We start from the raw sequence: 25,628 nt of genomic DNA on the forward strand, positions 1-25,628 counted from the left end.
TAGGAGGTGGAGCCTGGGTGCAGGCCCAGCAGACTTTAGCACTCCCGAGATCCGGGGCAGGCCATTCAGAGGACCCATGGTCCCTGAGGAAGAGGGGGCCACACAGGCAAAACTGGGCTATGGAGACCTTCCCTTTCCGAATTCCTAGAGTGGACACCATACGAGTCCTCAAGCATGCTGACTGCAGCATCTAGGAACACTGGACACCCTGGAGGGCACAACTTCCTCAGCCTGCCTGCGCCTCCCAGTCTGGCTGCGTGGGTACTGCCAGACACCCAGGCCTGAGGAGTCGACGGTCCTCAGGGCCCCACGGAGAACACTGGGAGGTTCCTGGAAGGGACCCATCCACCTCCATGCCAGGCGTGGCCTGGAGCCCTGGCTTGGAGTTGCAGAGGACCTGGTGCCCACAACCTCCAGATCCTGCCCATGGCTGGGCTCAGCCTCCCCCAGTGAGGCCTGCTGCACAGGGAGTCTGTGTGCCTCAGATGTCCACACAGACAGGAGGTGCAGGGGTGGGAGCTCAGGAGGCCATGAGACATCACTGGAAGCTTCTGATGGTGGCCTTGGGGGCAAGGGATGTTGGCCATTCCCTTACACATTTTGACTTCTCAAAGAGAAACACCATCCTGCTTGAAGAGACTCAAGCTTGCATGTATGATTTCCTGGGATACTTCACAAACTCCAGAAGGCCCTGCAGCACAGGCACCACCCTGGGCTGGAGGTGCATGGGGCAGCACTGTCCAGAGCATCACTTGAACTGGCTCCAGTCACACCCCACCTGGGGGAGGCAGCCAGGGTGGACTGAGTGTGGACCGACTGGCCTGCTGGAGAGCCAGTTAGGGCAGGAAGGCTGAGGTGCTTTTGGGAAACAACCTGGGCACGGCTCCCTGGCTGGGAGCAGCCCATGGGGGTGAGTCCAGGGGCTCGCGCTTGACCACAGCAGCAGCCCTGGGAGCTCTGCAGTCACAGCCCCGAGCCAGGTGCTGGTGCTCGGGGCAGCTGGGTGTGCAGAGGTGGAGGGGAGGCTCTGGCTCCAGGCAGGCGCAGTGTGAAGGGAAGAAGGGAACAAGTTCCCGGCTGGCTTCAGTGGTGGCCTGGCTGTGGGGGTGAGCCCCTACCACACCATGCACGAGGTGCGGGGTGTGGACCTGGTGCCTGCAGTCCAACTCTGTCTTCAGGTGCATCCTGGTAGGAAAAGTGACCAGCTGTCTCTTGGCCATGTTGCTGGCCCCCAGCCACACCTGGCTGGGGGTGCAGATGTCCACTGCGTCCTCAGACCCAGAGTCATTTTCCATCTTGATTGGCACTTCAAGCAACAGTGCTGGACTGCGTGGGGCCTCTGGGGACACCAGCAGGCCAGGCAACGTGGCATCCTCAGTAGAGTAGCCCCCAGCTGGGAAGCACTGTGCTCCGGGCACAGGGAGCCTCTTCTCCAGACCGCTCTGCAGGGTGTGGCAGGGAGGATGCCCCTGTTCCTGCTGGAGGTCCCGTAGGGGTCTGCTTGGCCTGCTGCAGTAGGCACTGTGGGGAGAGCCTGGCAGGGGCGAGAGGGGTGAACTTCTGAAGGTGGTTGCGCCACTGGTACCGAGCGCGCCCTGGGCTTCTGGGTAAGGCATGCAGGAGACGTGGGACACGCCGCACATGGATGGCCGCTCGATCCTGGTGGGCTGTGGCTTCGGCTTGTCTCGCTTGTCTGCCGTCCAGCTGGGGTGCCTCATGGGTGCTGGCGTCTCCCAGCTGCAGTTGTGTGCCTGTGTCTCCCGCCGGCCTCTCCCTGCAGCACAGCCGCTCAGCACTCTCTCCTGCTCTGCGTCTTCCCCGTTGCTGCAGAGCAAGACAGTGTGGGGCTATGGACAGCTGATGGGCCTCCCCTGGGGTCGACCTCTTTGGAAGGGTGCTGAAGTGAATCTGTACTGTTAAACCCCAGCTCAGTGTGCAGGGGCAGCTGCAGGCCAGGCCTCAGGCCATGTGGTCCCTGACAGCCACCCAGCAGCCCGCAGGCCTGCCCCCTCCTGTCCTTCACCTCAGCTCCCGCAGCCCCAAGTCCAGGAAGGCTCAAGGGGGGCAGGCTGGTGCCAGGCCCGGCCTGCTTCCCACCCTGTGCCGCAGGAGGCACTTCTCTGGGACATGTGCCAGTCCAGCAGCAGCCGCCGGTCAGGTCTGCCATGGTGGGAAGGCTGTCAGACTGAAAAGCCGCCTCTGTGGCCAGGCCAGGTGTGACAGGGACCACACCTGCATCACAGGAGACTGGCTGAGGGTGACACATGGTGGTCAGTCTGGGAAGGCAGACCCACTGGTCAGGGCAGAGTGGCAGGTAGGGGCAGCCGGGTGGTGTGGACGGGATGGGGAATGCAGAGGGTTTCCAAGCAAAGCCCACTCCTCCCTACTGTCCCTGCATGTGGACACTGTCCAGGCTGAGAGCTGTGTGGACAGCACCCATGGCCAGGCCTAGTGGGTCCTCTCCCAGCCGTCAAGGCCACCGTTGGCTCCTCTCCACACCTCTCTCTTTGGCCTCCATGGTGACAGGGGCGGGGTGGGGTGGCCTGCACCACTTACCCTGCAGCCCCGGTGGGGTCCAGGATGAGTTCAGGGCCACCCCTGAGGCACAGGCACAGGGCCCTGCTGGGAGCCCGGGTCCAGTGGCCAGTGTCCATCTGTGCCCTGAACAGGGGAGCGCAGGTTTCACCAGTGCTGCTTCCTGCGGGGGTCAGAGGGAAAGCCTGTCACTGGGCTCCTGGAGGGCCCTGGTCTAGGTGCAATGTGGCCCCCAGGTCCTGAGCCGGAGGACGGGAGCAACAGGGCAACTGTCCCTGCGTGCCACCCACCACCCTCAGAAGTGGCATTCCCACAGATCCCCAGGGTGAGGGAGCCAGCGCTCCAGGGGACTCGCCGTGTCTCGCCCAGGCGGGAAGGGCGTCAGAGGACTTCCAGAAGTACCTGCAGTGAAGCTGGGCTTTGCACGTGGGTCTGGTCCACACAGAGCTGTGGTGGCCTGGGCCCTGTGGAGACAAGAGCCGAGCGGCATGAGTGTGCAGATGGGGCAGGCACACGGTGGCACTGTCACCCGAGGGGGGGGCCAGAGCTCCCACTCGCTGACTCCCACCAACTGCCAGTTTCTTCATCAGGGACAGATTCCAGACAATCTGAGACACGTCATTTTTTGAGCCAGGACAAGGAATTTGCTCTGGAGGTAGATATGCCCACACAATGCGTTTGATTTAGGGCTCGGACGTCTTCTTGGAAGGCCACAGGGAGAACAGTGGACTCCAGGGACAAAGTTCTCTAAGAGTCAGTATGAGCAGATTGAGACCACCGGCCGCGGCTCTGGGGGAGGTGTGTGGTGACAGCCACAATCTCCTCCTAATAGTCTGTTTTCTTTTTAGAGGAGGAGGTGAGAGCCTGGAGCTTCTAGTGAGAAGATACCGGAGGGCTTCCGGCCCAGACCTGGCTGAGTCTCCCTTCCTGTGGGGAGCTGAGGCCAGAGGGGCAGGGTTTCTGAGGGGAGCGTGCACTTCCTGGGAAGCACATTTTCATCACTGTGAGTCTATGGTCACAAAGTGCAGCAAGTGTCCACTCTATCAGAAATGAATATTAGTGAGGAAGAGAATCGCACAGTGGCTCCAAGTGTGGAGAGGGCCAACAGCCTGTCACCAAACCTGTCAGGAAAGGCTACGGGGGACAACATGTGTCATCTGGCTGCAGGCCTGTCTGCCCCAGAGTAGCCTTCGAGGGGAAGACTGGTGGGTTTGTGTTCTCCGGTGGCCGTCCCTCACCCTCCTGGGTTTCAACAGGGCCGTGAGTGTGGGGTCCCCCGAGGTGCCTCCCCTTGCCTGATCGTGTACCACAGGGCTGCTGCTGACACAGGGACCCCACACCTGCACCCTCTGTTTGGGCTCCAAGGGGCAGGGGTGCTGCTCTGCAGGTCAGATCCAGAGGCGCCTATGCTGAGTCCTGGGCTATTTCAGGGCTGAAAACAGGAGAGAGAAAGCTCATCCTGAGACCCGGCGTCAGGCCCAGCTCAACTCAGGGAGCAGGAGAACGTGGTGCATGCAGCTGGGGCTCCTCAGAGGGGGCCCCAGGAACCAGGCTGCCCCCCCCCCCCCCCCCGTCCGCCTGTGCAGAGCCGGGTTCTGGCCTGGCCTCATCACAGTCTTCGCACCTTCCCCACCGTGGGGTGGCCCTCCCTAGGGGCTTCCATCTCTCATCCTTAGCAGTGAGGATGGGCACAGGCCTGTCAGACAGGCAGAACAAAAGGGGACCTGGTGTGCCCAGGCTGGAGCATGTCCTGGAAGCCACCCCTCATCCGCCCTGCACACGACAGAATGAGGAGGAGGAACATGGGACCCAGGTGCGGGGGGAAACACTGATGCCACCAGATCTCCTCACTGAGAGCCTCGAGGGACTGGAGGTGAGTGAGGCCCTGCAGAAGGACAGACCTTGGGCCCTGGCCTCCAGCCTTGGCATCTGGACAGGGCCCGCGATGAGGCACCCACAACTTTGTGGGGTTCAGTGGGCCAACCCTGACCAAGCTGAGTCCCATTTCCGTGCACGAGGACTGAGGACAGTCGTCTGAGTTGCTGGGCAGGCAGGTGCTGGTGTTGTGGAGTCCCAGGCCTGAGCCCTCGTAGGCTCTTGGGCCCATCTAGATGAATGTCAGGAGAGCTGAGGAACACAGGTAGGCCCACGGCCAGATGAGGAAGAACAGCTCCGCCGGCAGGTCTGAGGAGCAGTGCCACCCAGTCTGCATCGCGGGGTCCCTGTGAACAGCTCAGCACACTGCTCCTGTCCAAGGGGAAGCCGGAGGACTTGCAGCTAGAGGGTGAAGGGCAGAACGATGGGGCAGGATTTCCGGCAATGCCAGGGAGGAGTGGGCAGTTTCTCCAGAACCGCAGGCTTGTCGTGTGTGAGCAGAGCCCTAGCTGATGGCTCCTGGGAGCTGCAGCAGGCTCACACCCACCCCATCAGTGTGCCAAGTCAGAGGCCTGCTAAAGTCTCCTTCCTGCTGGCCCTTGCTGCCCTTCGAAGTGGAGAACCCCAGACAGAAACCACAAGTGACTTCTGAGAGCAGCTGCAGGCTGAAGGGACAGGCCGAGGGCCAGGGCTGAGCACAGCAGAGGTTGACTCGTGACAGAGACCAGGTCTCTGGCCTTCACCTGAGGACCTGCAGGGGGGCCAGCCCAGTTCTGTGAGGCCCATCCAACAAGAGGGGCAAGGAGGACAGCTCTGAGGAGGCCCAGGAGTGCTGTCCACAGGCCCGACTGCCCTGAGGAGGGACAAGGCCTCTAGGAGGAGATGCCAGGGCCCTTGTTCCCTGAGCACCCTGCAGCTGGACAGCTCCTGCGAGGGGGAGGCCAGGTGGTTTGGCTAGAACTGGGGTGCCTATCGGAGACCGTGCTGGAGAGCCTCCCCGCCTCTGGCACCATTTTCTCCAAGCCACACTGGCTGTGGTGATGCTCTGTGGCCCTGGCTCTGGGTGTGCTCTGGGAGTATTCTGCAGCTCACTGAGGCTGGAGGAGGGGCTGGGGACTGGGGACCTTCCAACACAGAGCCCCCACGTGGGATTCCAAGGAGTCATCTCCCACGCTCGGGGGAAAGGTGAATGGGAAAACCCATTCTTGTGCACAGCATTTTAAGTTGCTCCCAGGAAACACAGGTGGGCCCATTCTAAGACACAGCAGACAGTATGCCCCAGAAGACCTAGCCCTGGGTGTTTTCCACTTCTGAGCAGCTCAGAAAGCCTGGCAGGAGCAGGCTCGATGGACCAGGGCCCTGCACCAGCACAGCCACTGACCCTGGATGGCCACTGACGCGAGGCGTGCGAGGAAGAAGGCCCAGAGGCAGCAGGCCAAGGCACCGTCCTCGTGTTGAGTGGTTCTGTGGCAGGCCAGCGTGGGTCAATCAGGATGGGCAGGGTTGGAAGCTAGTGTCTGCAGGTGAGGGTTTGAAACAGTTTTTCCTAATGGTTGTCACCTACATGGTGACATACTCCTGGACAGAAATGAACAAAGAAGATACCAGGCACGCTACATGCGCAGGTGCTTTGTGCTGCAATGACTCCTGCTCACCTGGGGTCCACTGTGGCCATGGTGTCCACCCTGTGCTTGGCCCTCAGAAACGCACCCTTCATCTTCACCTCTGCCAAGGCTGGCAGGAGGACAGGTGCCACGGTGCAGAACAGGGAGAGCCGCGGGGGCAGGATGCTTCCTGATGGTGCCTTCTTCTTCTGTCCCAGCAAGAATTTTAGTTTCCCTTGAAACTGCATCATCTGGCATGTGAAAGCAGGAGGAAAGGGGCGTTCACAGCCGCAGAAGGAAGCCGGCTCAGCGTGTGAGGACAGCTGAAGCATGGCTTGGGAGGGTGTGGAGGACGCTGGGCTCTGGAGCCTTGGGCCCCGCCCACATGCAGGTCTGCCTCCTGCAGACCAGCCCCACCCAGGCCTTCAGGGTGACCTTGGTCGCTCTGTGACTGGTGTAGCCTTGCAGGGACGAGGGTGTTCTTGTGTGAGCGCTCATGGCTGTGTGCATGCACACACGTGGCACCAGTGCATTTGCTTAGGCTGCCATCGATGAGAGCCTAAGCCACCAGCTGCCTGCCCAGTAGCAATTGTGGTGGTTCTCTGAGGGCTATTTCAGCTTAAATGTTCCATTTCTAAATTATCAGGACCATACCAGAGTCCAGGGTCCAGTAGAGGAGAAGAGATCCCCAGAGCCCACAGTCCAGATGGGGAGAGGGGAACCCCTAGAGCTCAAAGTCAGGGAGAAGAGACCCCCAGAGCCAAATGTCCAGGTGAGGAATGGGGAGATAGGATTCCCCAGAGCCCACAGTCCAGGGAGACAGGACACCCCAGAGCCCAGGGAGGTGGGACCCCCAGCCCTCGGTCCTATTAGGGTGTGACATGCAGTGGTCACAGGAGTCCATGGTCATGGGTCCTGGCACAGGCCTGGAAGTTGAGCCCCAAGGTCCTGTGCAGCCAGGGCTCGGGTGAGAGACCTGCAGGTGCTGATTGGTGGCTGCCTGGGAGGAGGGCAGGGCCCTATGGCTCTCAGCACAGCATGAACCAAGGGAGTTGGCAGGTGCAGGGACCCAGGTGCAGGCTCTACAGAGGCCAGCGCTGGGGGGCCTGCGGGGTGGGCGTGGGCTGGAGGACCCTTGCTCAGCTACTCCCAGGAGAAGGACGCCTCCCTTTCAGTGAGGAGCTGGAAGAGGACACAATGGGTCAAGAAGTGGAAACCCCAAGAGCAAGTCTGTGAAGGAAGAGGCGGCAACCAGAGGCTTGGGCAGGACTACTGGGGTCCCAGCAGACTCTGCTGAAGGCTAGGCTGTGTCAGGAACGGCTTTAGGTAAGGCACCATTCCCCTCAAACACAAAGTGACCTCCATTTCCAAGGGCTTTGCCTGTGACCTGCAGTGTGTCCCACTTGCCCCCCTCGCCAGTCCTTCACACCTGGTGGTGTCAAGGGGACACGCGGAGCCTCTGGAGACCCAACCAGGGCTCATCCTCTCTGTCCAAGGAGGCTGGGTCCCCTCGACACCAGGGCAGGATGGACCCAGGTGTCAGGGAGCCAGAGCAGGCTGCAGGTCAGGTCCCGCTCAGGTCCCACCCACTCACCAGAAAGCCAGAGGTGCTATCCAGCAGGCAGCGCACGCGGCAGACGAAGCACCGGGTCAGGAAGGCTGAGTACTCGGTGGGAGAGCCAGAGCCTCCTTCCTGGGCCCTGAGCAGCCTCCGCAGCACACTGTCATCTCCTGCAGGACAGCCCGGGGAGTGGTGGTGAGGCTGGGAGACGTTGGCCAAGAGAGAGCCACATGTGCCCAAGACGGGCTTTCACACTGTGTGGGAGCCATCCAGCCCTCCACGTGGCCCTGACTCCCTGCAGTCCTGGAGAGACCGCGGCAACGGGGGTCTACCTTCACGGTCCCCTGCCTTTACCATATCTGTAAACCCTCACTACTCTAGAAGCCTGAGGTTGGTCTTTTCATCCAACTCTGCAAGCTGAATCATGCTGCTGCATGAGGCTGAGCTGGAGACCTTTCCTGGAATTATCAGTGTGTGTGTGTGAAAGATGCAGTGAAAGGGATCCCAGGGAGATGCCACCCACCCCAGGACCCCTGCCCTGTCCCCTCCAAGTCCACCATCACCTGTTCCCAGTAGGTAAGGAGCACCAGCCCTAAAGAGCCAACATTTCCGGAGGCTTTTTCAGATCTTGTAAACTGGGCCAAGAAACTTCCTGGCAGACAGGAGCCTGAGGGAGTTTGTGAGGCAAGAGACTACGCAACTCCAAGAGGCGGTAAGGACTGGGTCTCCAGCCCGCAGGGTGCCTGCAGTCTGTGGCCCAAGGGTCCCAGGAACACATGCTCAGACCCCAGCTCGTGGTACCACTGCAAGGTGACGTAGCTCTAAGAGCCGGGGCCTTGGTGTCAGTCGCTGGGTCGTGTCCTTGAAGGGCAGTGGGACACCAGCCTCCCTCTCCCTCTTCACATCACGGCCAGGAGGTTAGCAGTTTTGCTCCTCCAGCAGCCCCCACCACGATGTGCTGCCCCCCTAGGTCTGAAAGCAGTGATCCCACAACCATGATGAAGCACCAAATCTGAGCTAAAGAAACCTTCCTTCTTTATAAATTGGTCACCTCCAGTTCTTGTCATAGGGGTGGAGGGCCAACCACAAAGGGTGTCCTAGGCCTGGCTACAGAGCACAGCAGAGCAGCCAGGGCACAAACACCCTCGGGAGCCACTCACGGTGCCATGTGACAAGCCCACTGTAGGATTGCTGGGTGGGGAGGTCTCTGGGGAAGGCAGGATCCAGTGTGGAGTCCCACATGGTGGCAGAGGAAAAAGAGGTGTCAGCTGTGTGCACAGTGCACCGAGCTGCCTACCCACCTGTGTCTGGGCGCGGGGGCTGGCCGAGCCCCTGGGGGGGGTCCATGGCCCAGTGCAGCTGCCGGCAGAAGTCCTGGCGGTCCTCTACATGGATGTAGTCATAAATGTTTTGGTGCATCACATCCGTCTGAAACATGGAAAAAGTCATGTCGGCCTTAAGCTGAACTGGCACTTACTCCAGGGACTCTTATTCCAGTTGTTAAACTGAAAAACCCCTACGACCACCTGTAAAAGCAAGCCACATTTATGAAGAGAAGGTCCCCTGGAAGGAGCTCCCTGTTATGAATGTAACTAATAAACTCACGCAGAGTGGGTGAGCTCCGCCGTCTCTCCCAGGGGTCCAGCAACTCTGTGCTAAGACCTGTGGCCCTGACTTGGAGGGGTGGGTGGCAAGGGTGCCTGGCTGTGACTGTGGCCATGACTGAGAGGTAGATTCAATCGCCCACAGGCTACAGGGTTTCGCAGAGAAGGGGCAGAGAGAAGCCCAGATGTGCCGCTGTCCTTGATCAGTGTTGTCCAAGTCAGGGCTCTGGGGAGGGTAGCCTGGGGCCATGGGCAGAGACTCCTCATGGTGGAAGTGGCCCCCGGAGGCCTCCCTGAAGAGCTGGTGGCTCTGTGCTTCTTCAGGAGCTCTGTGAATGAGCAGTGTGCAGGCTGGTGGGCCATATGGTACAGGCAGCTCTGGGCCGGCAGAGAACTCCCGTGTGACCACCAGCTGAGGGTCCAGGGCCAAGTGAGGGACCAGGGCCAGTTAAGTGAAGAGGGCCAGCTGAGGGGACAGGTCCAGGTGAGGGGCCAGGGACAGGTGAGTGGACAGGGTCAGGTGAGGGGCCAGACTCAGGTGAGGAGACAGGTCCAGGTGAGGGGACAGGGCCATGTGAGAGTCCAGGGCCAGGTGAGGGTCCAAGGCCAAGTATGGGGCCAGGGCCAGGGCCAGGTGAGGGGACAGAGCCTGGCGAGTGGACAGGGCCAGGTGAGTGGATGGGGCCAGGTGAGGGGACATTGCCAGGTGAGGGGACAGGGTCTGGCCTTTCAAGGCCCCTCTATCCCAGTCGTGGTCTGGGCCCCACCTCAGGAGCTCTGCCATCTTCCAAGGCTCAGCAGTGGGGAGCTACGTCCTCGTGGTCAGTCCTGCCCACAGCAGCACCGAGGCTGGCTCAGGCGTGGTGGCAGGTTCTCACTTTCAGGCTGTGTGACCACACTCCAGCTGGGCTGTTCTCCTGCAGTAAACGCTTGGCTGCTTCACACTGGCCAGCGCAAAGGATGCCACAGGTCCATGGGGACAGCCACAGGTGGCCATGGTGTCCCGGGGAGAGGAGGTTCCATGGTAGAGGTGAGCAGGTTCCAGAACACACCCCCTCAGTGACACCTGGAGCTCAGTCTGTCCCAGTACAGCCACCAAGGTGGACGGGCCTCCTGTTTGCGGCAACTCGTGTGTCATCCAGACTGAGGGTCTTTGCATGTACTTACTGGTCTTCAGATGTATGCGTGCCGTGTGCTGCATGTGGAGGCATGGACACATGCAGGTGTGTGCTGCCAGACTGTCCTTCTCGTGGTCACCATCCAATCTGCCTCTTCCTCCTGGGCCTGGGCTGCGTGCCCCTGGCTGACTCAACTCTGCAGGGAATGCACAGTCCGACTCCTGCCTTTTGGTCTTGCTTAAGAGATCTTTCCTCACAGATCTCCTAACTCTGCCCTGCTGTGTGCCTTCCGGGAATGTGTGCCTCCATGGTCTGCATGTGGTGTGAAGGAGGAGATGAGATCCCTCTTCCTTCCATCGGGTCTGGCTGGCACTGCATCTCTCCTGAACAGAGAGCCCTTTCCTCCTGCCAACAGCAGCACTAAGCGTTCACCACCAGCCCAGGCCCTCTGCCTCAGAATACTGCTGCTTGTGGGTCTGTGTGACCTAGTGCAATCCACGTGGCCTATAGCCTGTGAAGCTGTGTCCCCAGGAGTACAAGTCCCCAACAGTCATCCTCTCCTTCTCCCTTCTCCTCCTTCTTCTGGATACTTTGGATATTCTTAACCTCTGCATTTCCATGGAAATTTTAGAATTAGTGTGTCAATGCCTACCAAAAAGTTGTCAAGTTTTTGTTATAATTTCATCAATTCTGCAACTTGGTTTGCACAAAAATGACATCTTAATAGCTATGTCATGTCTCCAACCCATAAATATGGTATAGCTCTTGTGGTACCTGATTGGCCTAATGCTTTATACCTTCTGAATGGAGGAACTACTGTGTATTGTTGATGGGTTGTTCCTTGGAAGGTGGCGTTTCAAATCCTGTTGTCATGGTGTTTTCCCTCTAGTTCGTATTGGAGGAAGTGGGGTGCTGACCCCCAGCAGCAGGCAGGCGTGATGCAGGCAGGTGAAAAGTGGGCCCATGACTCACACTAGACTCTCCCACGGTGTGTGGGTGACACTGAGCTTCACAGAACCACTGGAGGGTGCTTATCCCCAACACTCTCAGGCCACCCCAGTCTCTCTCATAAGAAAAGGGGTGTGTGGGGTCTGCAGTTAACCACTTGGGGACAGACAGACCCGGGAGAGGCCCAGCACAGCCAGCTAAGGCAAGCCTGCAGACAGGGCACAGACAGAGCTCTGTTTTCACAACTAGCTGGGCACATCTGACTGCCCATGTCCCACCTGACCTCCCGAGCAGGTCCACAAGGCAGTGTCCAGAGAATAAATTCAAGGAGTGAGAGAAGGACACCACTGCTCAGCAGTGCAGCATGGGTGCTGCCGTCCAGGGCAGCCAGCCTCCAGCTCTAAGCTAGCGCCGTGAAACCAGCTCCTAGCTCGGACACATGACTCCTTCCTGCAGTCTGTCCTTTCCACCTCTCTGTATAAGCATGACCCTGGCTGCAGAGTAGTAGCTGCAGGGGTCACCGAGCTGGTATTATCTGTGATGGCTCACTTGGGGACAGCTGCCACAGTGACCAGGAGGGGTTGGCAGCTTCCTGAGTGTCAGGAATCTAAACCCCCCCTGCTCGTCACAGGCTGGGCACGAGACACAAGGGACAGAGCATTCGGGCTGCCACAGAAGGAACGGGTCCTGGCTTCTGGCAAAGTGCTCTGCATGAGATGTTTTCAAGAGCACAAGCTGGTGTGGCATCTCATGACAATTTTGCAAAGCCTGGTTTCATGGCATTTGGGAACAATTTCTTTAAAATAAAGGAAAGCTGTTTTCCACCTCTAACACTGGGGCGGGGGGCGCGGATAATGAAGCTCCAAGGGAACAATAATCCCAAGATCAGGTTCCAACTGGGAATCAATGCCACCCTCCTGCACCTCCCTTTGTCTCCAGAGCCAGATCCTATGTGAGACACTCCTGGGAGTCGGCTCCTGGGTGCTGTGGAGCTCAAGGACTGCTGGGGGAAGGCCCTGGGAAAGAGGTGAGGTCCCTCTGAGCATGAAGAAGGCAGGCAGGGGCCCAGCGCCAACTCAGACCCTGCACAGGCACCCAAAGGGCCCATATCCAGGGCTATGTCCCCACCTGTCCATGTCCTCAAGCTCTGTGCTGTGAAGAGCACTGGGACCCCACAGTGAGGGAGGCATCAAGTCACAGCTGACCGCCTGACAGACACTTCTCTGCTTCCCACTGTGAGAGTGACATCTGAGGATCTGAGCCTGAGTGGCAGACACCCTCAGACTGCTCAGGGGTTGGTGTCACCTGAGGGATGAGGGACTCTGCTGCCACTTTAGTCCCTGGAGATCTGGTGCATCACCAGAAGATGGAAAACTCCCAGCAGCAGACCCTGGGGACAGTACAGGGCAGGTCCAAGGCACCCCAGGCCAGCAAGAGCAGACAGAAAGGCTGGCCCCTCCCCCTGAGGTGCGAGGGCCTTTGCCAGGGCCCAGGGCCCCTCATGGCTCCTAGGAGCAGGCAGAGGTGGACACTGCCCAGTCCATGAACAGGAAATGAAGCTCGGAGCAGACAGGTGACTGTTGAGCTGCACAGCCGGCCTCCCCTGTGCTGTGTCCCCCCAGCTGCTGTGAAGCCCGCAGGTCCAGCACATAGTCCCCCCGTCGGGTCCTACACAGGGCTGTAGGACTGCCCCAGGTCTAGTGATGGGTGTGTCCAGAGGGGCGACCAACACGCGTGGTTGTGTCCTGGGAGAGAGGTGCCCCAGGGTGTAAGTGAGTGTGCCTGTCCTCCACACAGCTTCCCCGGGGCTTAGAACAGGAAAGGAATACAACGGGACAAGGCCTGGTGGTCACCAGATCCCTGTGGTTTGCAGGGAGCCTGGCCTTGGACTCAGGCGGCAGGAAGGTGAATTCAGAGGTGGGGGCAAGGAACTGCTATAGCTATTTCGGTTCTGGGAAACCATTTGAAATTAGGTTTTTCTTGGAAATTAGGTAAAAGACATGCTGGCCTCAGGAGCCCCAGGCAGACTTGAGTTTTAACGTGTTGGGGACCCCCACGCTCGGATCCTGGCTCTGTGCAGGCCTGGTTTTCTGCCTGACAGAGGTGCTGGTCTTGATCACTCCACACACTGTCGCCACCCCTCACGTCCCTCCATGCTGGCAGAGGCAGGAGCCAGCCGTCCTGCCCCACAGGCTCAGCTGGGCAGCCCAGCCACCAGGGGCCTCCTCCAGGGCAGCCCCCCTGCAAACAGGCCTGCTTCTGGCCAGCCCTTGACCCTTAGTGCCCTCCGCCAACCTGGGCCAGGGCCTCTCAGCTGGGTGGGGTATCTGTGAGCTCCCTCTGCGGCCCGGGGGCTGTCTTCACATGGCTGCTGCTCCTGGGGGGTCACTGCGGTCTCCTACTCAGAGCTGTCTCCTCAGCCCTTGACTCCTTCCGACTGCTGATTCCCCAGCTGCAGGGGTGTCTGTGTCCCAGGTTCTTCCCCTCCGTCCATGGCTTTTCCTGCTCCAGAACTGTGTCCCTTCTCTCCAGAGGGGACGTCTCTGTGGGGTGGCCTGCTCAACGCACTAAAGGGCCCCAGATATGCTTCTGAGTACCCAGCAAGTCCATGGGGGAAACGTGGATTCTCTGCTTGACCTTTTGAGTTCCCATCGGACTTTTATTTCCCTCCAGACTCCAAACAACAACAACAAAAGCTCCCTGTCCTTTCTGGGCCTCAGAGGGGGCCTTCTGTGTGGTACCCTTTCCTGGGATGTCACCCTCCAAACTAGTGTTCCAGGCCCCTCAGCCCAGCCCAGCTCTCTGTCCAGGTCTGGAAACCCCAACCCAGGCTGGTGAGGAGATCCAGGAGGAGCCACGGCAGTAGACAATGGCTGCTGAGCATCTGGAGCCTCCTGCAGACTGAGGGGGAGAAACACCCCCTAGGCAAAGCGTGTGGGACCCACCTGCCAAGGCTCGGCCTGTGAAGGCTGGTCTCTGCTGTTTCCTACGCTGTGCAGGGCAAAGGTGACAGCCCAGCACCTAGCAGGCGCCGCGGCTGGCTTCACGTACCTGGTGGAAGCCCAGGTAGTCCACAATGGTGGGCGAGGCGTAGAAGATCATCCCATCGGCACTCACAACCAGGGCAAAGCCATTGAGAGACTGGAAAAGACAAGAGCGCCCAGTCGGCCACCTCAGAGGGAGAAAGACTCCTGCGTGAGTCTCCACCCTCCCTCTGCTGCGCCTTCAAACCCACGCCTCCAGGAGCACCCTTTGACCTTAGTGCGTCCTGCCAGGTCCCCAGCAGAGGCCAAGAGTCACTTCTCCTTTCTCTGCTGGGAGCCAACGTGCTCTTGGCGATACAAACCACAGACCCAGGCAGAACAGGGCATGCCGCTGCCCTCTGCCGGCCTCCCCGCTGCTGCCCACTCTTAAGGAAGTTCCTGGGGTCTCTAAGCTTTCAACAGACACGGAGCTCCATCAAGTGTTTCCTGTATCTGCTGAAACCTCCTGGGCTCTTCCTTGTCTTCCTGACAGGCAGCCTGCATTGCTGGTGACCCCTGCGTGGACGCGCCCTTGCGTTCTCCTGCAGGAGCGTTCTGTGCAGTAACACTGGTCAGCACTTTCCCCTCAGTGTGGTGTCAAGCAAGGGGGTCATGAGAGGCCCCACCCTTGCTCTCTCCCAGGCCACTCATGCAGGACAGGGCCCATGTTCCCAGAGGGACTGGGTCTCCTCACCTTCATCTGGCTTGGCCCCGGGGGAGACGCTGGTGACGCAGTGCACTTCCACACCACATTGATGTGTGCGATGTCAGCGTGTGCAGGTGTTTATCCTCCTCATAGCCACCGTTTCCCCAGAACACCACCATCAAGCATGACTTTAAAATTCACCCATGCTTATTATGTACAGCACTCCTTATGACTGTTAGGTATGCTCACAATCGTGGGTTTTTCTTTTTTTAAAAGATCTTTTTTAATGGACACAATATCTTTCTTTCTTTCTTTCTTTATTTTCTGTGCTGAGGACGAACCAGTACCTCACAAGTGCGAGCCAAGTGCTCTACCGCTGAGCTATAACCCTGGCCCCCAACGGGGGGGGGGGGTGCGGGTTTAAGGCACATCACTGTGCTGTGCTGGACTTCACAGCCTACCTTTACTCACAAAGCAAGTCCTACACTCTGTCCTGTGGTGGCTTCCCAGAGCCACAGCCAGTGAGGATGCACAAGATACCAGAGCCCCTAACAATGACCAGTGAGTGTTCTAGAGACCATCTATCTGTCACCTACCTACCTACCCACCTGTGTGCCTATCCATCACCCATCCATGGTGACTGCCACCCATCCTCCCATCCATCATGCCAGCCTGTCTCTGTCGTCCATGTATCATCATCAATCATCTAGCTATCACTTCTACCTGTATCCTATCACGTGTCCATCCATCATCTCTACTGTCATCCATCCATCACTTCTACCTGTGTCCTATCACATATCCATCCATCATCTCTACTGTCATCCATCCATCACTTCTACCTGTGTCCTATCACGTATCCATCCATCATCTCTACTGTCATCCATCCATCACATCTACCTAATGTATATCACGTGTCCATCCATCATCTCTATTATCGCCTATCATCTGTCCATCACATTTACCTATTATCTATCCATCCATCGTCTCTATTATCATCTACTATCTATTCATCCTTTGCTGAGAGCCACGGCCGAGTCTGTATGGCCCCTGGCATTTTGCCAACAGTATTGATTGACAGGCGAGGCATTACTATCCGCCTCTGCCGCTACTTTTGAGTTCTCGCGGGGATTCCCCGAGAGTTCCCATTGGTTGGGGAAGTGCAGGAGGAGGGATTTCCGGGAGAGATATTTCCGGCTGGGGGTTCCTGGACGAGCCGCGTGGTGTTCGGGAGGATTCCCCGGGAGCTGTGTGAAGTGTTTTCCTGCAGTTCAGAAATAAAGTTTGTTCCTGCTTCAGTGGCTCATGATTTGTGCCCAGCCAGACTGCGGCAATCCTTCATCTCTATTATCATATATGATCTATTTATCTGTCATCTCTCTTATCATCTATCAATTACCTATCATTCATCTCTACTTATTACCTATCATCCATTCATTGGATGAATCTCTATCACCTACTTATCTATCCCACCTATTTATCTTTCATGATAACATCTTTCATCTATTATGATAATCATTTATTGACCATGTGTCTATCCATCTATCGATCACCTCTATCATCCATCAGTATAATCATATTTATGTATCATCTATCTGTCTATCCATCGTCTCGGTCATGTATTACCTACCACGTATCATCATGTATCTACCTCTCCATCTGTCCATCATCCTGACAACATCTCTCTTTCTCTCTCATCTGTCCATCAGCATGCCCAGGGAGCCCTAGTGAGCACGACCATGCTAAGTGGAAGACCCTTGTGAGTTTGGACTGGTCATGAGTCCACTTGGGCAGTGCAACAGCTGGTGCGAGGGCTTTGGCCCCCTGGACAGCACTGTTCATAGATGGCTCAGTTGTTCCTGTGAGACCCAGACAGTCAGAGCCTGCAGCATCTGAGAAGTCTCTGCAACTGGCAGAACATTGACTCATTTCCCTTAATTATTTTTTCCATAGTTCAAACCCCTTAGTTCCTGAACACATTAGATGTTTTTCCCCATTTTATTTTGAACTTTGCTAATCTGCTAAGTGAAGACTTAATTTCCCACCACGGTTTCCTTTCTTGGATTACTGAAGAGATGATCCAAATTCACGGGGACATGCTTCTCTTGCACGGCGACTTGCCTGTGTGGGTCATGTGCTGATTTTTCTGCTGGGATTTTACATATCCATTTCCAAGAGTTTGTGAAATGTTGGTATTGAAGACCCATAGGTGGCAGATAAGGGCTGCACCTACACCCAAGTCCCCACTCACCATGGAAGATGAGGGAGGACAAGATGCAGGGAGCCAGCCTTGGTCAGCAGCAGAGCAGAGCACGGCAGACATCCAACCCACAGGCAGAGGTCGGATCAAGGACCAAGGAGTCAGGCCCAGGTGCCCCAGGGGAGAACGCAGGGCCCTCAAGATCCGTCAGGAGAAGAACAACTGCTCCACCCGCGGAGGAGGAATGAGCAGAACTAGGAGCGAAGAGCCAGTGGAAAGGCTCGAGCCGGCAGAGATCACCAGCAAGGGAGGGTGTTAGGGTCTGTAAACAGTCAGGATGGCACCTGGCATTCTGCCAGAGGGAGTGGTTTGTGAAGTAACGCCAGCGAGCCATTAAGTGTGGAGATTCCTGATTGGTTGACTGCTGTATCGAGTTTATGCTAATTAGATAAGCTGTGTGGAATGTATATATACCGCTCCTGTCCTGCAATAAACGGCTCCCACTCCTGCTGTATCAACGTACACAAGTTGCTCGTCACCCCCCGGTTATTTTGCTGCAGCCGGACTGCGGCAGGAGGGTTTGTTCTTTACTATGTTTATTAATAAACTCTCAAGAAGAATCCTCAAGAAAAATACAGACCACACCAGGAATTCACAGCTCCTTCAAAAAGTAAAAGGGTAATAAGGAACTTCCTCTTCCTCTTGCTCATTCATGCATTCATTAGCAGTACTGCACTGGAACCCAGAAAAGGCCCACTGCTGAGCCACAGCCCGGCTCTGCCTAGTATCTATTGAAAACACTGAATTTGTAATCAATAGCTTCCCACAGAGAGAACGGTAGGCCCAAATCAGAAAGCACAACCACCTGGGAGCAGGCCTAAAAGACAGCATGTGAGGCCTTCATGGGAAGCTGTGGACGCTGCCGAGAGGCCTCAGAGGCCAAGGGACACCCGTGTCCCCAGCGGAGAGACGCACCTCTGCAGACGCAGTGCGACCCGACCAGAGCACAGTGCACTGGCTCCTGTGGGAATAACAAGCTGATTCTAAAGCGGGTGGACCCCCAAGGGACCCAGGAGCTCTTCTTGAGGAAAAGCAGAGTAGCAGAACTTAGAGGACAGGCACCAGGGCCAGCCATAGTCCCCAGGAAACACTGCCCTGGGGTGAGGGCAAGACCGACCTTCAGTCATGGCATGAGGCTCCATCCAACAGGGATAGAGCAGCAGATGGTCACGGCTGGGACGATGGTCCATTGTGCAGGAAAAATGAGCCCAAGTCCTGTCTCTCTGCACGCACCAACATTAATTCAAGATACACAGTAGAGCCATGGAGCTCCCAGAGGACACAGGGAGCACCGCCGTGAGCTTGAGGCAGGTGGATCTGGACAGTACAGGAGGCCCTGACTGGAGAAGACCACCTAGAGCACACTGATGAAGGTCTCTATCCAGCATATACAAAGAGCCTCTACAAATCAACCATAAGAGATGCACAACCCAATTTTGGAAAAATGGACAAAACACTTAAACAGATACTTTTCCAAAGGAAAAGAAATGAAACATGCTCTGTACCGTCAGTCACTGGGGAGTGCAGACTTAAACTCCGTGAGGACACCGTTTCACACACCGGGACAGTTCTGTGAGAGCGGCTGGCAGCAGGACCGCTGGAGGTCACGGAGCATCACGGTGGGACGTGGCTGCTTGGGAAACTGTTCTCAGTTCCTCATAAAAGTGGTCCTACATCACTAGGTGCCCGGAAATTCCACTCTGGTATTTTTTATAAATAACTTATTTCTCTTTTATTAAAATTTTAAAATGACTTAGTAGCACTTGGTCACATGACTATGCCCCCATATTTTGTTTTGTTTTGTTTTTAAATGTTCATTCTCCTTCCTTGGTTTTTGGGAGGCACTTTAAGACACTGGCATAGGGGGAGACTTTGGGGTGAGATCCCAAAAGCACAGGCAACAAAAGCAAAAATGGGTGCCTGGCGGACCAAGAAGATGAGCTCGGCGTGGAGACGTCGGGGCAGAGGAGACCTCGGGAGGGGCCTGCAGGCCACCCTCAGCAGAGGCACCGCATCAGAACACAGTGGCAAGTGCCCAATGGAAAGGGCAGCTGGCCCGCAGAGACACTCCTGCCAGGAAGACACGCAAATGCTAACCGCACCCAGAAACACCGGGCATAGCAACCGCAGGCCGGGCCAGTCAGACTCACAGATGAGCGACCACCTGCCCCTGGGTGATGGTCTTCATCAAAAAGATAAGTGGCAGCAGTGCTGGAGACGATGCACGGGGGGGCCCTCGCGCCCCGCTGGAGGGAATGCCACCCACCGTGCCCACAGAGCAGCTGGAGGTCACCAGGCCCAGGCCAGGTTCGTCCTGGGAAAATGAAGCTGCCAAGGCCGGGCACCACGCTCGTGTCCATCGGCAGAGAGATGGGCGAAGAAACCTGGATCGTGTGCACCCGGAACCCCTAGTCAGCCACAAAGAATAAGGAGATCCTGCCATCTGCAGCAACAGGGTGGAGCTGGCGGAGGTCTCAGAGTGAACACTGCCAGGCGATGGAAGCTAAGAAAGCTGGTTTCCTAGAGGTGGGGGACGGAGCAGAGGTCACTGGGTGGGGGGAGCTGAGGGGTGCAGGCACCAAACACAGCCACGTAGTAGGGTGACAGTTGTCCACAAAGCAAAAGCTCTGGTCTATACAGCTCTGGATGAGGAGTTCACATGTTCCCAACACCAAACATGGGGAAGATGTTTAAAGAATGGAGTGCTGATCACCCTGACTTATCATCACCACTGCACGAACACATCAGATCACCACACCGTGCCCCACACATGAAACATGCACACTGGTCATGTCCACGAGGATCCACACCCAGTGCTGACCCAAGAGACCGGGGGGGTTCACAGAAAACCTGATAAAGGCTCTTCATGGCAGCCATGTCCATCAAAATCGGAAGCTGGAAACAACCCGGTGACCACCCACTGTAGGAAGAGTCCTATCCTGGAATATTATTACACAGTAAGAAGCAGATTTAAAACACTAGTGATGGTGCATGAGCACAGATGAATCTCAGAATCATCATGTCAAGTCAAGGAAGCGGACCCAGAGGCATGTGCACAGTCTGTTTGTAGGAAGTCCAAGAACAGGCCACATGAATGGACAGCGAGAAGTAGCAGAAAGTGGTTCCCTGGGGCAGGCGGGCGGACTGAATAAAAGTGGAAGAAAGTTCTCTATACAAATAATTTGAGAACCCAAATTAAGTATGTATTTTCCTAATAAAATATAATTAACAATATTGACCCTATTAGAGTACAAGCTTACAAGATCAATATCAGCAGAAGAAATAGAGAAAGTTATCAAGGAACTAACTACCCCACCCAAATGCACCAGATGGTTTTTACACGGAATTCTATCAAATTTTCAAAGATCAGATAACATCAATGCCCCATAAACTGTCTCGGAGCATAGAAAGCGAAGGGAAACTTCCAACCCCTTTAAGTATGGCACTGGTACTTCACTTGGATATGGAAAATTATTGACCAACACCACCTTTGAACATGGACATAAATGTGCTAAACAAAATACCAACAGACTTCAACTGATTTCACATGAATAAAACAATATATCAATGACAAGGGAAATTGTTCCAGGAATGCAAGGTCGGTAACCTTGGGAATCTATTAATACAATATACCACATTATTGACCTAAGAAGTATCTTCACTGTTCTCCATAGACGTGAAAAAGTCTTCCACAGAGTCCAACACTCACTCTTGATAAAAGAAAGACACTGAAAGAACAGGAATCGTTGATGCGGTCGTAACATATGTGTGTGTGTTTTACTCCTGAGATAGCGACTTTTTTGACAGAGAAACATTCAAGGCATCTCCAGTAAGATCAAGAAATGAGGCAAAGTGTCCCTGCTGCCCACTCCAGCGGTGGGCAAACTGTCCACACATGACCGTCACTGGGACACGCCACACCAGCTCTCAACTTGTGCCTGTAGCTGCACTGCCGTGGCCAAGCTGGGTGGTCGAGACACACAGTACACCCACAAAGCCCAAAGGACTTTCCATCGGGCCCTTAAAGAAGAGGTGCTGCCCGGTCCCGCAATACGAAGCTCATCAGAGGAGCAGATGTGAGCGACTGACTGGGGCCTAGGAAATGGGAGAGAGCAAAGCTCCTCTCTGCTTCAGAGCAGCCCGGAGCCCTGGCAAGTCGATGAGGAAACAGCCAATGAAGGGACCGTGAGGAATGAGCCCACCTTACCAATGACCTCTGCGTACTAGAAAACTGGCCAAACCAGGGGACGCAACAGCAGACGAAACCCACTTACAGAGACACCGAGGAAGCTAACGACGTGCAAATAAACCTGACACAAAGTGTGCAAAACCCACATGAAGAGAACTTCAGAGCATCTCCAGAGTCACCAATTGTATCTGAACAAATGGAAGATTCCCCAGGGGCACGGGAGGTCAGTCAGCACCGTCTTCCCTGGTGAACCTGGGAACACACGGCAATATCCGTGGCCAGTCAGCTGCTCACAGCTGGGACAAAGTACCTGAGAAAATCGGCTTAGAGGGGGAAGAGTTGTGGTTTCAGAGGTCTCAGTCTGGCTCCCATGGCTGGTGGTCTCCCCGCTCCATGCTGGGGGGCTCACACAGCTGGGGTATTTGCTGTTTCTGAAAGGTTTCCCAGAGCCTGCCTCTAAACACCAGCTGCCCAGATCCCAGCCTCCCCTGATCCTGAGACTTCCCGTTCTCCCTTCCAGCGCTGTGACGACTGTTCAGGGTACACCCTACTTAGAAGGTCCCCAGCTCCCACACGGGGCAGTCTGGTCATGAGGCAGAACCAGCGCAGAAATCCACTTCCTGAAGGGAGCCGCTGGGCCGCGCCCTGGCACTGTCCAGCAGGAAGAGCAGTGGGCGATGGCAGGAATGGGGACCCCTCTGGGTGGAGGCCCTGCAGTGCCAGGACCTCTCGGGGGCGCCAAGCAGGGCTGGGCCACACTGCAGAGGGCTCCTTCCTCCCTCTGCCTGTCTCTGCAGTTCTCCCTGATTCACCCCAATTAGCTCTGCCGTGGATTTCCTGCCTCGTTAGGCCAGACGCAGGGAGCCCCTTGGTGACAGACACCAGTGCGTGAGCCGGAACCTCTGCCTGGTCCCCCTGCAGTGTTGTTCTCAACCAGGAAAGGTCCTGGTTCCCACGCAGCCGGACATTCCCGGAGCTGAAGGGAGAGAAGCAGGGACAAACCCGCGGCAGCACCGGGGAGCAGGCGTCTCAGGCGTGGGCACTGCAAGACCAGACCCCGGGAAACCCTCAGGGGGCCGTGCCTTGCCACCGGCCTGCTGCCTTCTCGCCTGGGGGGCTGTTGCAGCCCTGGTCACCCCCTGGAAGTTTGTAAGGAATTAATGCAGACAGCCTTGTGCGTTGCGCCGGGCTGGCGAGGAGAGCATGGAGGGTGCGCTAACCCTAACCCTAACCCTCAGCATGGCCCACTCTCCCCCACGAGGCTCAGTCCTCCTTGGGGACCTGGAACATTTGGGATCTGCTGATGTCACCAAACGGGAGGCCAAGCCTGCCTCACCACTGACCTGCAGAAGGACACAGCTCTTCCTCCTGGGGCTGGGGCTGCACAAAGAGGGCGTGAGAGACCTCTCCTCAGGTCTGTCTCCTGTGGTCAGGGGCTTATTGGAGAGTGCCAGTGGCCGGAGCCCACCTGCAGACAGCAGGTGTAGAGGGTCTCTCACCACCTCTGGGTCACTCCAGAGTCACTTAACCTCAAAACCCCAGCCAGTCCTCCTACAGCTCAGAGAAATGTTTCCGGAAGGTTCTCCGAAAGCACCTTTAGTGTTAGCACTTGTGTTGAGGCTGCAACCCACTGAAGCCAGACTGCTGTGTCCCTTGTGCCACTGGTCAAGACAGAGTTTGTTTCCAACTCTTCAGAGATGTGACAAAATACATGGATGTGAGGCCCACCGTTGTGACCACTTCTGAGTGCATAGCTTCACTGCGTCACCCTTGTGGCCTGCACCTGTGAGCACCTCCCCAGCCAGCCCCCCGGGATCTCCATGCAGCCTTCTCTGTGCATCTGACCTCCTGTAAGTGGAAGGGCGCAGCCCTCGTCCTTCTGTGATCGGCCTGCTGCCCACGGCACGGCGTCTTCTAGGCCATCCGTGTCGCAGTGTGTGTCACGTCCTTCCTTCCGTCCTGAGTGCCACTTCTGCAGCTTCCACATGAGTGAGATCATGTTGGCTTCAGAGCAGACAGTCCCTCTGCTCCCTCTGTGCTACTGCAAAGGCCTAGACTTACTACATTTTAATGCTGAATAATATTTGAATCTTTGTGCACACAAAGAACATAGCACATGTCCCTCACCCACTCACCAGGTGACACGCATCTGGTCGTCTGCATGCCGCACCTGTTGTGAGCAGTGCTGCAGTGGGCTTGGGGATGCAGACGGATCCTGCACTAGTTCTGTTTAATATCTGAGCTTTCCATACCTTCCTCACATGCCCACCAACGTCCTCACCCACAGTGTTCTGGCCGCTGTGGTTCTTCCTGGGGAGTGCTGCCTAACTGTGGTTCTGATTGCTGACCCTGAAGATTAGGAAGGCTGAGCATATTTTCATGTGCCTATTGGACCTTTGTGTTTTCTTTTGAGAAATGTCTTCCAGTCTTTTGCACTTTGTGTTTGGTTCTGGGTCTCGAACCCAGGGGCGCTTAACCACCACACCACATCCTCAGCCCTTTTGATTTGACACAGGGTCTTGCTGAGTTGCTCAGGGCCTTGTAAGTTACTGAGGCTGGTCTGAACTTGTGAACCTCGGCCTCAGCCTCCCCAGCCGCTGGGATCACAGGTGCGACCACTGCACACCTGGCTTTGCACACTTCTGCTCAGGCTGCCTTCTGGTTGCAGTCGGGTCCTGTATCTGACTGCGGCCGGCATCAGAGGATGGTTCACACACGTCTCCTCCTGGGTTGGCCCTTTCCTCTTCTGTGTGGGAGGTGATCCTGTCCATCTGTCCTGCTCTTCTTTTCCTCTCTCATGGACACTGGTGGCTCCCTTGACTGGCCTGGTGAGTAATGCTGGTGGGAACAGGTGTGCAGGCAGCCAGGACAGCTTCGAGAAGATGCAAGGGTGAGGGTTCACAGGTCCTTGCAGCACCCATGGGATGAGGGAAGGCTCAGGAGTGTGGACAGCTCCTGCTGCTCTTGGAACTGTGGCCGGCACAGTGGCCTGACTGTGACCCTAGTGACTTGGAAGGCTGACACAGGATGGACAGGGCTATTGCAGACAGTGGTGTGGGCTGCAGGGCCACAGCAGGAAGGACAGTCTGCTACTACCCCCTCCAAGCATGACAGGAGCAAGGTAGGACCACCTGGGAAGCCCAGCCCAGCACTGGCCCCACCAGTCTCACTGGATGGGCCACCATCCCTGCAGTGGCTGGCTTCAGTCAGGAGCCTGAGGCCATGTCCCAGAACAGGGAGACCTAGACTGCTGAGGCTGGCGGTACAGGTGGCCATCTGGTGCCCACCTTTGGGCCCTGGCAGCCCCTGCTTGGGGGACTCAGGCAGAGATGGGGTGCTGGGGTGCCCCGAGGCAGGCAGGAAGCCAGGGGTCACTTCCAGTGACCACCTGTTACTCTGCCATCTGCTCATGTGTGAGCCCAGGAGCTAGGGGTGGAGTTAGCTACAAGGGCAGTCGCAGGGTCCAGTACCACCACGGAGGCCTGGCTCAGCCAGGCAGGTGTGGTCCTCAGCAGGGCGCCCCCCAGGAGGCATGAGAGCCCACGCTGTCCCTGGGCTGTGCCTGCCAGCTCCACCAGTGCCGCCACTGCACGCACTGACGCTATCCTACTAATAATAGTTCAAAGACCAAAGAGACTTTCAAGGCTTGAGTATATAAAATGTCTTCTTAAAAAAGACTTTATGAGATTAGTCACAAGAAAAAACAATCTTAATTTTAACTCACAAGGCAGAATTTTTTTTTAAAGACCATAAAATGCTGTTTGTGGAATCATATGGATTCAATATCAGACTGACTTTCTGGTCCAAAATTGTCACGCCAAGTAGTTGTACACATGTGGAGCCATCTCCCAAATATGCCTTGTGAGTGTTTGTTTTCTTTCCCTCTCTCTTTTTAATCCTGCAAGAGTGTTTTGGTTTTTTTTCAAACATGGCACATGGAAAATGAGGTAACTTTTCCAAGTGGAAAAAGGATTAGGCCCAAAGGTTGCATTATTTCTAAGGGGAAAAGTCAGGTCTCTGCTCAATTACCAAAAGCCACGGCACGCTGCACCTGACGCTTGGGAAGGTGGGCAACAGCAAGGCCCACTGGCCAGGGCCACTGCAGGCAGAGAGGCCAGAGCTTCAAGCATCTGGACTTCCTTTGGCAAACTCTTGGAATATCCTGATTTCTTCCAGCCCCAGGCAGAAAAATAGCAAGTACTTCAAAGATTATTTTTGTCAAGGTCACGCAAAGGGAAAGAAGAGGGAAAAAGGAACAATTCTAAACA

At 56.3% G+C, this 25,628-nt stretch overlaps 1 protein-coding gene across 1 annotated transcript in view; it reads right to left on the reverse strand.

Annotated features, from left to right (window-relative positions):
- Positions 1-667: 667 nt before the first annotated feature.
- The window catches only part of Ahrr (aryl hydrocarbon receptor repressor), an 81,073-nt gene continuing 56,112 nt past the window's right edge, over positions 668-25,628 (reverse strand). Inside the window, exons 4-10 of the mRNA XM_027943920.2 lie at positions 14,297-14,386; positions 8,877-9,003; positions 7,609-7,745; positions 6,066-6,265; positions 2,938-2,999; positions 2,557-2,698; positions 668-1,824 (exon numbers count right to left, since the gene is read on the reverse strand). Of these exons, the coding sequence (XP_027799721.2) occupies positions 837-1,824; positions 2,557-2,698; positions 2,938-2,999; positions 6,066-6,265; positions 7,609-7,745; positions 8,877-9,003; positions 14,297-14,386 (1,746 nt within the window). The 3' untranslated portion in view covers positions 668-836. The remainder of the gene's footprint in view (positions 1,825-2,556; positions 2,699-2,937; positions 3,000-6,065; positions 6,266-7,608; positions 7,746-8,876; positions 9,004-14,296; positions 14,387-25,628) is intronic.

Source organism: Marmota flaviventris, chromosome 5 (assembly GCF_047511675.1).
Source record: "Marmota flaviventris isolate mMarFla1 chromosome 5, mMarFla1.hap1, whole genome shotgun sequence".
NCBI lineage: Eukaryota > Metazoa > Chordata > Mammalia > Rodentia > Sciuridae > Marmota > Marmota flaviventris.